Genomic DNA, 13,702 nt, shown 5'->3' on the forward strand with positions numbered 1-13,702 from the left:
TTTTAATAATGATTGAGTGATGACGTCGCGATCTTTGATTTGATACATAATTGTTTATTGTTCATCAGGGATTACAATGAAGAAGAGGCGAAGATTACTGTGGAAAAGGCAATTCGAAAAGGCATAAACTATCTTGACACAGCTCCTGCATATGGTCAAGGATATTCGGAAATAGTTCTTGGACAGGTTGGTACTCTTTACAACATATACTTCTTAGTTTGCTAAACTATATTATCATGCTTGGTATATGCTGCTACAGCAGTCATAGTTTCAAAATTGCCTTCAAATTAGTTGAGTACGTTGCACATTGGGACATTTGTAGCGTCAACAAGCTGCTATGAGAAAGCGGAAGTGCCAATCTAAACGTTTATATAGTGTTTTCATGTAACTTTATTTTTATTTTATTTATTTATGTATTGACAAAGCTACTCAACTGGCAAGCATATAATTTTAATTTTTCTTGACGACTCTTTTCTAGTGAGGAAAGTACCTACTATGTTTTTTTCCCCTGACCATACGAATATATTATATAGAAAGCGGAATTGGAAATATAATTTACATTCCAGTTCCGAACATTTCCAATTTCAATTTCCTGTAGCAGCTAGTGGACGCTAGTCCCTGTGTGCAGTGTGCTTTAGACTATAAAGTAACAATTCTCACATAGGCACTAAAAAATTGATTGAAAGTTGAATAATTCCTATCTTAAGTTGATAAAAATCAAATCTTTACCAGCGAGAGAATCGTAACAGCGAGAAAATATCTAAGTAATTCTCAGATCATCGAATATTGTTGCATTAAAATTTATTTATGTTTCAGTTCTTACTTGGAATTCATATCTCTCCTAAGGCAGGCGTTAATAAACTTGACAAACGGTTAAGCTAATAATAAATTTCTATCAAAAACCAATCACTATTAAATTTGTATTTTTTGTATTGTTATCTTGTGTAATAGAGAGTCAAGTATAAGAGAGGGTCGACTGCGCCCTAACTTCGCTTTCTAGGAAAAATAAAGGCGCAGTCATCCAATTCAATTTAATAACGCAAATTTAAGTGAGGTTTTATCACTTTTCCCAGGAATAGCCTACTTTCAACAATTTGATGTTCCAAGTTATCCCAGATCAGACTTGACTTGAATAACTTGAATTTCAAGTAATACTCAGATTAAGGAAAATTGTTGTATTTAATTATGTATCTTCTAGTATTTACTTTGGATTTCATGTCTGTCCTATGGCAGGCGTTGGTTGGAATACCGCGAAATGCGTACTATGTATCCACCAAAGTGAGCAGATATGGCAAGGATTGGGCAACCATGTTCGATCGGTCGGCCAGTGCAGTAACCGCTGGATTCAAGCGAAGCCTTCAAAGCCTCGGCTTGGATTATGTTGACATTATCTTTGTGAGTTATATCACTCCTCTCATTTACTTAAGTATACAGCAATTTCGAAAATATAATTAATTTAAATATGATGACAATTAATTTGAATCAGTATGAAAATTATCACAGCCATATACAGCAATGTCATGCCTACCTGATTCGCAGCGATATTCACTTTTTTGTCCAAATTAGGTTACAACCAAGGTACCTAGAATACAAGGTATGGTACTGGCCACGCGCATCTCGATTTTTTAATGATCAGAGTCAGATGATTGGTGTCGTCATTGGTGCTCTAAATATATATTCTTCCTATCTTTTCAATGTTAAATTGAGCAACTTTGTAAGTATTTTTCTCAAAAAGTAAATAACTTTCAAGTCTCATCGACATCTCCTACGATTCATACAATATTTATCCTCAATTTTTCTAGAAATTCAATACATTTTTGGACGGCTGGATCTTTCAGAATGGTCGATTTTGTAAGAGACTGCACATCGAATACCTAGGTATTCTAGGTACATTGGTTACAACATATCAGTTGACAAGAAAGTTACTATTGTGTGTAGTCCAAAATCATGTGTTCAAACCCCTACTGTATGTTGCCAACTTTAGTAGACAACTAACTTTGTCTACTAACTTTGGTATGTTGTCACTAGGCAACTTGAACCTGCAACCTGTCCAAGTACGTGACTACATGTTTGAGATGCTTCCTGTTGGTACCTGTTTACAATAATACGAGCTCGTTTCATTTTTTGAAAATTGCTAGATTCTTCTAGTATACTATACTTCCCTACTTCGTTGTGAAGAATTCAGCCGTACCTTACTAACTATTACACTATTCTACTTTTTTTGTGATGTGTAACGTTCTTTATCGTTTTTTTAGCATTACTAATCTATTTACTATAAATTTTATATACCGAGTATTGTATTCATAATTGTGATAATTTTCTAAACATTTTCTTAGATTCTATGCTGAAGCTGAATAATATATTTATTTTTTTTGGATGATTGCAGAATAAAAAATTATATAGCTCAAAACAAGAGGCCTCCAGATATTGACACTCCAGTTGTTAAGAGAAACCAAGGTAACATTTTTAGGCGGAGAAATAAATTATTCTGATAAATCATCAAAGAGTAGTGTTGTGGTAGATGAGTCTAGTTCTTATGACGTTTCTCATGGAAATCCAAAACATTCAACTATATTCATTTACAGCATGAATGAACCATAACACAATCTACTAATTAATGCTCTTGTAAATGCAACACTATCATCCAGTTCATTCCAATTTAATTCAATTCAATACAATACATATCATTCAAATCAATTTTACTCACTACAATAGCTTTCACCTGACTACAGTTCTCCTCACGTAGTGTTCCAAATTAGTAGGAAAATCAGTAAAATTTGAATATAGGTAATACTCGAAATATTTATTCTAGTTGATTGAGATAATTTTAACCATTTACAATATTCTGATATGCTCTTTTAAAGGTCCATGACGTCGAATTTGGTACATTGGATCAAATACTGACTGAAACATTACCAGCTGTCAAAGAGCTACAAGATGAAGGAAAGGTCAAACACATCGGAATCTCTGGATATCCCTTGGATGTACTGAAAGAGATTAAGGAGAAATCATCTGTGCCAATCGACGTTGTTCTATCTTATTCGCGAGAGTTGGTTTTCGATCACACCCTACAGGAATTCATTCCGTTCTTCCAGGTATGATAATAGTTTGTATCTCAAAATTGGAATTAACGCCATGAATACCGGTACTTTGGAAAATGAAAAATAATAATTTTGTATTTATTTTGTACTAGCAGGTAACCCGTGCTCCGCAAGGATCCAATTAAAATCTTGACAAACTGGAAATTTAACCTACTGAAATCTTGAAGAATTTAAAATGGGCCTATAACCACCCTCGGTAAATTAAGAATATATAATATGCAAAATTTCAAGTTAATCAGTCCAGTAGTTCAGACGTGATGATGCGTCACCCATGAATTTCCTATCCCGTACGTGTATAAGCCAATTCTTTCCTTTATTATATTTTAGATATTATTGTTATTAATTTGTTGCGTTTAGCCGCTTAAGTGAGCAGGGCTCTTGCAGCATGCAACACGTCAAGTTGTAGTCTTATTCTATAGGAGATGGGTCCAGATAGATTAATTAAGAACATGATGTAAAAAAAAGGTCTGCAGTACTATTCAAAACTACTGAGGTCTACAGAATTGTTCAGATGTAGATTTAGCTCCAATTGCACTAGCGAAGGAAATCCGAAGGCCTGGGTGAAGGTAGGAAAATTTCAACATTTAGTTGGAGAAATCTGTGGAGAATTTTCCATCTGTCTGGATCTAGCTGGCTTTAGTTGATAAAACGATGCTATTCAAAAATCATAGGCACTGAGGGAAGCAAATACTTTAAAAATTATATTTCAAAATATATGCATTTAAAGCATCGCTTAATCTAGTTACAATGGTTTTTTATTATGGGATATCTAGAATACTATTTTTCTGATTGTTTCTTGATTTTTTTCCTAATCGTTATCTTGACACATTAATCTAGTTACAATGAGCATTCGTTTGGAAATTAATCTAAAAAAGTTATGCATTTCATTGGTTCTCAATTCATTTACTCTTTTCCTAATAATTATTCATCCCCTGTACGATTGTCATCAACAAGAATGATTGTTCTGTATATTCTTTATTTTATTCTACAATTACTAAACAAATTTTAACTAAATTTCGAATGGCAACTGTGAATGGAATTGCCTTATGACGAATTTGTTATCCTATTATATTATTAAGCAAGCAATTTCTGTATATATTTTTATATTTGGTTATTTATGTCCAACGGATCTCAAAAACCGCTCTAACGATTTTCGCGAAATTTGGAACATAGTAGGTCTATGATATAAAAATTCGATTGCACTAGGTCTCATCCCTGGAAAAACTCGCTGAAGGATATAAAAAGGATAATTCATCCTTGGAAAAACAGATGATAATTTTGTCGTCTGTCGATAACAGAAGATGCCTGTGTGGGAGATCAGCTGTGTAATCAATCAGCTTACCGTATCTCGCGAGAAATCTAAAAAATTTCAATAGACTCGATCAAAATAATCTGATTTGTTGACATGACATGGTATATCATAATATTCAAAGTTAATTATTTATTACAAAGTTTAAAATTACAGTCGAACCTCTCTATAACGAACCTCCAATTTACGAAATCCTCTACACAACGAATTTTTACCTGGTCCCATGACATTTTCGAGTTTTTGCTGCTTATTTACCTCTATTTAACAAATTTCGGACCTCTCAACAACAAAGTTTTCTCTTGATTTCAACATACAAAGTGTAGTGTGTAAAGGAAGCAGACGGTCATTTTCAAGGAATTTTTAATCTCAACAGAAAGGTTTATAGACTAAAAATAATGGCAATTCAGGTAGGAAGAAGATAGAGAGGTAGACAGTCAATAGAGGGTAAAACACATGTCGGAAATTGAATGCAAGTTACTGGAAATTGAATTTTGTCACATAATTCAATTCTTTGAACCGACTATGATTATGATGATGATGACTGTGACGAACCTGAGGAGAAGAATCCGTCAGATCAAGAAGTTCTAGAGGCTTTCAAAATTATCAGGCAATTGATAAGTTTACTTACTTATTATGTTCTACAAATATTCAAAAAACATTTTTTTTTCAACAGTATGAATTTTCAAATTTCCATATTAATATTGGCCTAATAGGTACCCTACCTACGTTCGCGATGATATGTTTTATGTACCATATTCATGTATTTACCGCCGTGATACGATATTATAAGATCCATAGGATCGTGGCAGTTTTCTTGACAGAACCTCTCAATAACGAATACCTCTCGGCAGCGAATTTTTTCTCGGGATAATCGAATTCGTTATACAGAGGTTCGACTGTATTATCAAAATTAATAAAGTCATTATTTTACAGTTTTTAGTGATTAGTGAGTGTTATTTTGTTATTCTATTTGGTTTGTAAACAATCTAAATTAGAACTTTTCAGTTCTCAAATATTTGGACTGAAAGTTGAACCTGAATTGCCCTCAGAGTGGTTTGTTTTTGAAAATTGTTAATGAACAATTCAAGTGTATGGAACATAACCTACTTTTTGGACCATAGTGCATAAATCAAAATTCATGAAAGAAACAGTTTTGGGCTGTGCCTGTTAGTCCTTCCCCAATCATTTTGAAGAATTGTGCTCTGTTTATCAATAAATAAATAACGAGCGAAGCTAAGTGCCTCGATATTTTAAATAAAAATACTAAGAAATTGCCTTTTTATTCAATATGGATAATTACCACAATATCAACTTCTCAACTACATAGAAAGTGAATTTATTATTTCATTATTCTAGTATATTATAGCCTTCATTATTTTGATGAAAGTAAATCCTTTTTCTGTATAGCATTTTGCTGGAATTTTTAATTCCTACCTGGAACTCCGTCGAACTTGATGATCTGTAAATTTTGCAACTAGTAGGCTATTTATGAATAGTATATACAATTTTCTTAATGATTGTTCAATGAAGCCAATTATCATGAAAATCGTACCAGTACCGTAGTATATATTATAAACAGTTTTCATTATATTTGAATAATGAAGCCAATATGAGAAGAACTGCATATGCTATTTATGAGTTCTAGTAGAAATTTAAGATACGGTAGAACAAGAGTAGAATGCTTTAGAAAAATAGCATACTTGGACTGAAAGTAGGATAACAATTCAATTCTGTAATTAATATTGTTTTCAGCAAAATGGAATGGGTATTGTAAATGCTGCACTTACTGGCATGGGACTCCTAACAAAAAAAGGACCCCCAGCCTGGCATCCAGCTGATTCCAAGTTGAAGGAGCTCTGCAGACAAGCTGCAATTTATGCTGATGTAAGCTCCTTGTATCACCTCTCTTTAAATAATATTCTCATTTTTTCAAATCTGAGTTTCGTCAGTTTTTGTGTCATGAAGCAACCACTTTTGGCAATCCATGTTTTATTTTTTTTTTCAATTCAAGCAAAGCTCTTGGCCTCTTATAATTATATTTTTCTATTTTTTAACAGCTCTCCAAAAGCAGATTCTTGAAAGAAACAGTTTTGGGCTGTGCCTGTTAGTCCTTCCCCAATCATTTTGAAGAATTGTGCTCTGTTTATCAATAAATAAATAACGAGCGAAGCTAAGTGCCTCGATATTTTAAATAAAAATACTAAGAAATTGCCTTTTTATTCAATATGGATAATTACCACAATATCAACTTCTCAACTTCATAGAAAGTGAATTTATTATTTCATTATTCTAGTATATTATAGCCTTCATTATTTTGATGAAAGTAAATCCTTTTTCTGTATAGCATTTTGCTGTTTCCTACCTGGAACTCCGTCGAATTTGATGATCTGTAAACTTTGCAACTAGTAGGCTATTTATGAATAGTATATACAATTTTCATAATGATTGTTCAATGAAGCCAATTATCATGAAAATCGTACCAGTAATATTATAAACAGTTTTCATCATATTTGAATAATGAAGCCAATATGAGAAGAACTGCATATGCTATTTATGAGTTCTAGTAGAAATTTAAGATACGGTAGTACAAGAGTAGAATGCTTTAGAAAAATAGCATACTTGGACTGAAAGTAGGATAACAATTCAATTCTGTAATTAATATTGTTTTCAGCAAAATGGAATGGGTATTGTAAATGCTGCACTTACTGGCATGGGACTCCTAACCAAAAAAGGACCCCCAGCCTGGCATCCAGCTGATTCCAAGTTGAAGGAGCTCTGCAGACAAGCTGCAATTTATGCTGATGTAAGCTCCTTGTATCACCTTTCTTTAAATAATATTCTCATTTTTTCAAATCTGAATTTCATCAGTTTTTGTGTCATGAAGCAACCACTTTTGGCAATCTATGTTTTATTATTTATCTTTTCAATTCAAGCAAAGCTATTGGCCACTTATAATTCTATTTTTATATTTTTTTAGCAGCTCTCCAAAAGCGGATTCTTTCAGATTGATTTTTATGATTGAACAGAATCTACTTTTTGATTACCAGTTAGTAGAGTGTTTATACTGTAGAAATACAGGTACAGTTTTTATCAGGCTAGCAAGGAATATAGGATAGATAATACTCATTCGTTCAAAATTATTCACCAGAATATCCGGAGCTATAATCGCAATTTCGACGAATTTTTAGTATTAGTTGAAGATCTCAAAGTAAAATTCAACTACATTATTCTAAAAGAAGCATGGCTTGATTACGATACTAATTTAATACACATTGATGGTTTCAACGTGTTTAGATCATTCAATAATATTAATAATAATGATGGTATTGTTATCTTCATTGATAGTGCCCTGTCTGTATCGTGTACTGAGCTGTGTTTGGGAGGGGTTGCCACCTGCCTGAACCTTGTTTTCGACTGGTTTGGTCTGCCTTGCAATCTCCTAGCTGTTTATCGCAGTCCAAATTTTAATCAGATGCTGTTCACAAATGCCTTGAATGATTTTTGTGGCAAGTACTTTATGATAACGCTGGCCTTTTGGCAGTGGTTGGCGATATTAACTGTGACATACCTAATCCAGCCCCAAATATGCTGTACATACATCCAAGTAGTTCAGCCATTAAGAGCGTTAATGCACAAGTCTTATAACTAAATTCGTGATTTGGAAGCATAGCAGCAAAGCAATCAAAACCGAATTTGAAAAAATAAGATTATAGGCCAAGGGGAATGGTTATTGAAATTTTATCAATTAGATCGCTACATTGAGGTGATGTATGCAAACGGCTTAATTTCATGTATTGATAAAGTAACCCGGCCTGATAGTAATACTAACTTGTATTGATAATATTTTTGCAAAAATACCCAACAGAACAAAATGATCATCCTTTATCTTAAAATCCGAAATAACCGATCACTATCCCATCTGCTTTAACATAATTCATAATAGTACTAATTGTAATAATAATAACAATAACATTAGTAATCAATTTTATTCAAAAGTATGTTGGAGTAGCGTTAAACATTGTTTGCAATTTCAGTGCTGGGATGAATTTTTAAATACAAATGATGTTGACAAAGCTACAGATTCATTTTTTAGTATCTTGAAAACAACTTTAGAGTCTAATTCAAGCCTTCCTCCAGAGATAGTAGAGGCTGAGGCGGGCCGAATCACTGTTGTGTTAAATCGTAGAATTTCTGAATGGTTAATGAATGCATGTTGGATGGCAGGGTGCAGAGAATTTAATCAAATCACCTCATGTTTGAAATTTAAAATTTCAATTTGTTTTTCTTACCAAGTACATGTTGCAAAAAGCGATTCCGGCTGTTCTGGTGTGATGAAAATAATAATTATCAATAAATTATAAAAATCGGTATTATTACAAGCCGATTACCTACTTCTCTTCCAATGGATCTGTCTTTTCTTTCTCCTCAAATTCGAATTGATTTTTTATATAGTTAATACTAAAAAAATATTAAATATAACCTATTTCTATTTCATTTACCGTACCTTATATATCTTATACTTATATAGTCCAATATTTTGATTGTAACACAGCTAATCGTAAGAACTGCTCTCACACACATAAATTTATTTATTTATTTATTCTCACATAAATCGTCACACGGACGTAATAGTCAATGTGGGTTCTAATATTCATTTTATAATTGTCATTGTGTTGTAAAAATTGTATGATACGTGAATAAATAAATTGAAATTGAAATATGTATGAATTATTTACCTATCTCAATTTTATCTGTCTTCTTTGGGGTTTTAACAAAATTATCCGCCTATTTTACAAGTATGAAACAATATTTTCAGCACAAACCAAGATTTAGAATTACAATTTTATATACTTATTGCACATGAAATAATGTTATGCCAAATATCAATTGTTCTCCACTATTAAAGTGGATAATTTTTATATTTTCATGTTCCTGGTTTTCCAAGTTCGTTTACAACTGTGGAAGGTACTAGTACCCAATGTACCTATGTAGCTAGGCTGTACCTTGCTGGTACCTATTGTATTTGCAGTATCATCTCAGTAGGTGTTTATTTCCTTTAACTTCTGTACTTTTTGTTTTTCAACATACTTGCTTGTAATCGTGTTTATGGACAATAGTAGGAAAATAATAGATCAAATCCTATAAATGCTACTTTTCCTTATAAATAAACTATTTATTATTGTGGACGGCTATGTTAATAATATAATTGATGTTGATTGTCGATTATTATTTAGAAAGATCATCTGAAGACAGTACCGTATTTAGTTCATATAAATGAGCACCTTAGTTACATTTATTTTATTATATTATCCACTTTATCATATCGAATATCTACGTACTTACAACCTCTTTCCTTGTCTTTCTTCAACGGTCATCTTTTCAAGTTGCTGTTAGGATAAGTCATTTTCTTGAATAATTCAAATTTTGTCAATAAATTTCCAGGAAAGAGGAACGGATATTGCAAAGCTTGGCATTGCTCATTCCCTGAAGGAATCTGGTTGTCACTCCAATCTGGTTGGAATGAGCTCTATGGCTGAGTTGGACAAGAATCTGGATGTCTATTACAATGGTTTGAATGAGAATGAATATCGTGTTCTTTCCGAGATAAAAGACAAGTAAGTAAAAGCCGTATCTCATCCTCATTTCTCTTATTATTGTCTCTAAATTCCCTCTCATCTATACTTAGATCATTTCTAATTTCTCTAGAAAAATTTTCTTCCTTCTAATTCTTTGTTTAATAATTCATATTATACTAACACACAGTTTTGATGTTTTTTACAACGACGTGCAGTCAATTATTTAAGTAAATAAGCAATTTTAGAAATAAAAATAAATATCCAAGTACCCTTTTGTAAAATTATTTACGCACAGCATGTTTCGGCTATGATTTCATTATAATTTTTAGTAAATAGTATAACAAAAGGTTACTTCGATTTTTATTTCTATTCAAGAGTAGCCCTAACAAAAAAAGACAACTTACTAACTGAAGTAGTCAACAATGTTGAAAATGGACGAAATCACTGTTAGAAAGTACTCCAGCCTGTAAGTAAACAAAATTGCTTATTTAATAATAATATTGATTGCACGTCGTTGAAATAAAACATCAAACCCGTGTGTTAATACGTCACAGCTCGTAATGGAGCGAGAAACCATCACCATACCGTCAGATTCCCTCATTTGAACTGAAGCTAGTTCATCATCGACTGAATTCCATTTTGGAATGTACAGAATTGTCATATTAGATGATGGAACTAACTTATATCTTATAACTACTTTTACGTCACTCTATATTTTTTTAATTTGTAAATTCAATAGCATCATCAAATTAGTAATATTGCTACAGTTATCATGTTACCATGTACAGTTTAGAGAATTTAGATACGGTACAGATCAGATTAAAACTAATGGTTAAAATAAATATATTTATGATCAGTACTGTATTTCTATTATCTGAAGTCAATATATCAGAGTGAACAGAACTTTTATATATTATAAAAATGATTGAATGATCGTTGGTGACCAAGTGTATAGAACCAGAGTTGAACTGAACTAATTCTGTAAATAGAGATCACAGTGAAACTAATGCACATCAATCACTAATGTTATCATCATCAATTAATGTACTAAAGTCATGAAATTGGTAGGTAATATAACAAGTTTTATTTAATAACGTTAATTTTTCCAGGTTTTTCAACGGAGAAAAAAATTACCACTGGGAAGGGAAAGAAATTGAGAGCTATCTATCTTATAAGAAAATGACAGCATAGAGTAGTTTGCCAACACTACCTAAGCAAATAATATTCAACATACTTGTTTGTTGAAAACATTGGAGAAAGTTTCATCATTTCTGGAAACTCATCATTTCATTTTCACCATGGACAGTTAGAACGCGTCATAGCAAAATATATTCAGTTACAGTAAGAGAAATGACACTTTACTTGAGAAATGACATAAATTCTTACTATTCTCACAATGCTTACAGTTCGAAGTAAGTCTCAGTGTAGAGGAGAACAGACGTGCCGCCATCTTTGTTTGGACTCAGTGGTCTTTTCATTCATTCAACATACATGTTTGTCGAGCATTTATCATTGTTATTGTTATATAGTTAATTTACCAAAAAATTATATTAATTGAAATCATTGTTTAAATATTTATATTGACATTTATATCAAGTTATAGACCAGTCAAATTCATCCTATTAAGCTGCGTTAAGTGCGTTTACACCAAAGCTATTAACAAAATGTTTATTTTTCCGTCCTTATTGATTCAATTAGATTGAACATAACCTATCAAACACATGATGAGCATATGTGTTTGTCAAGTTCCGTTCAATCTAATAGAATCTATAAGGACGGAAAAATAAACATTTTGTTAATAACTTTGGTGTAAACGCCGCTTTAGAGTAGGCCTATATCCATTCATTTCCCACCAGCGAGAAAGTTGCTGTACTTTTTCTGTTGGTGATGTTCATTTCATTACAGTAAATATTCATTGTCATTATATAATATCATGTATATTGGTTGGGAATGGAACAAAAAATTACCACTATTTATTTAATCCACTTATTAAGTTATTGATTTAATTGAATCATTAAAGGTCGTATTTATGAAAAACATATTATCAAGAAATAACTTGTTTGATTGATGTGGTTGCCTAGCAAGCAATAACAGAAATCAATATAAAAACGTTTCCAATAACTGATTGCTTTAGTGAAGTTCATGGCAGTAGAGAAAGTCAACAGTATTGCCGATTATCTGCCTTCAATTGAGGATACAGGCAATTCTGATATAATATTAGCTGATCATTATTGTTTTAAATAATCAATTATAATTATCATTAAACGAAATTTCAATTAAATGCTGTATATTACCCCGAAGACTTCTGCCACTGCAAATATTGACAACAGGGTAAACAGCTAGATGGAAATTCGATGAGCACTACTTTACAAAAATTATTTGTCAGCCCGGGAATCGAACCCAGTACCTCCTAATTTCCGGTCAGGAATGCTTACCCTTACACAAAACTGACAATCTATGGATAGCAGCGCTCAAATGAGCTCAATGTACTGGGTTCGATTGCCCGGCTGACATCAAATAATTTTTATATAGTAGCGCTCATCGAATTCCCATCCAGCTGTTCACCCTGTTGTCAATATTTGAAGTAGCAGAAGTCTTCGGGGTGATTTACAGCATTTAATTGGAATTTCGTTTAATAATAATTATTCATTAATTAGCATTTGAACAAATGCAACTTCCAATTTATTTCCATCTGTGGATAATCAATTATCAAGATAGTATATTTTTCTCAATAATTTATCATCAATTTTCATTATTGAGATTGAATACGTATTTTGTTAATTAATTATATTTCTGAATTGTTAAAAACGATCTGGCAAAGTTATACGGAGGTAGAAAAGGACAGCGCTATCTGCTTTGACGAATGATAGGACAAGAATAGCAACACCATTTTGTTGCCATTATAACGTGGACCTCACAATAGGTCATCAAATCTCACTTGACTGAGAACTAGCTCAATCATAATCCTTCACAGATAATGAGAAGGACCAATCTAACAGCATTTTTAGCATCACTCAGGAAGTGTGTTTCATATTGAAGCTTCTGAAAAAACATTAGGATTTAAGATCCATTTGGTATACTATCATGATTATTTTTATAATAATTATTATCATTGTTGAATTAATGTTTTACTTGTGTATTTACATACAACTTTCTTCCTTGGAAGTGGTTATATGAGAATATATAGGCCTATCTCTCTAGAGGTGTTGAGAACGACCCAGGTTATCCGTCACTGACTCGCGAACAAGCCTAGTTATCCGTGATTGACTCTCATTGATGGGGTTTCACCCTCTTCAGGCGGTGTTCTTTTTTCGGCTACAACTGAAAAGTGTTGGTTGATTTGACAGTGGCAGCAGGAGCGCCACCTGCTTGAAAATGTGGAGGAAGTATCAATTTGTTTTGACACTAACATAACATGCCACTTAACACGGTTCGGGGCGGATGCCTTTATGGTTGGGGGCGGCTTCTCATATTCTTTTCATCAGACCGCTTTGATGACCCACTTGTTTACAAATAAATCAGTGGTGTGTATCTATGATCCTTCCCACTGTGTCGATATCATGGTCGAACAAGAGTTGTGACCTCTAGAAAACATTAATGCAGATAGATTTAACTATTATTAGACTTGATTATACTATATTTCCTCAATTCAACTTGAAAAATATAGAATTGTGTACGGTAGCCTACACGAAGTCCATAGGTATCCTAAATTGAAA

General features: G+C 32.6%; 1 protein-coding gene across 1 annotated transcript; it reads left to right on the forward strand.

Annotated features, from left to right (window-relative positions):
- The first annotated feature begins 60 nt into the window (after positions 1-60).
- LOC111062139 (L-galactose dehydrogenase) lies at positions 61-11,560 on the forward strand. Its single transcript, XM_039423166.1, has 6 exons — positions 61-186; positions 1,234-1,395; positions 2,865-3,095; positions 6,163-6,294; positions 9,853-10,025; positions 11,096-11,560. Exons 2-6 carry the CDS (start codon positions 1,309-1,311, stop codon positions 11,175-11,177), a joined length of 705 nt encoding a protein of 234 aa, XP_039279100.1. The 5' UTR covers positions 61-186; positions 1,234-1,308; the 3' UTR covers positions 11,178-11,560.
- The last annotated feature ends 2,142 nt before the right edge of the window (positions 11,561-13,702 follow it).

This window comes from Nilaparvata lugens, chromosome 3 (assembly GCF_014356525.2).
Source record: "Nilaparvata lugens isolate BPH chromosome 3, ASM1435652v1, whole genome shotgun sequence".
NCBI lineage: Eukaryota > Metazoa > Arthropoda > Insecta > Hemiptera > Delphacidae > Nilaparvata > Nilaparvata lugens.

Excerpts from the sequence above, each read along its gene's own strand:
- LOC111062139 (XM_039423166.1), top strand. The coding sequence starts at position 1,309 with ATGTTCGATCGGTCGGCCAGTGCAGTAACCGCTGGATTCAAGCGAAGC. Across the intron at positions 1,396-2,864 it reads ATTATGTTGACATTATCTTT|GTCCATGACGTCGAATTTGG; the intron begins GTGAGTTATATC and ends GCTCTTTTAAAG. Across the intron at positions 3,096-6,162 it reads AATTCATTCCGTTCTTCCAG|CAAAATGGAATGGGTATTGT; the intron begins GTATGATAATAG and ends TATTGTTTTCAG.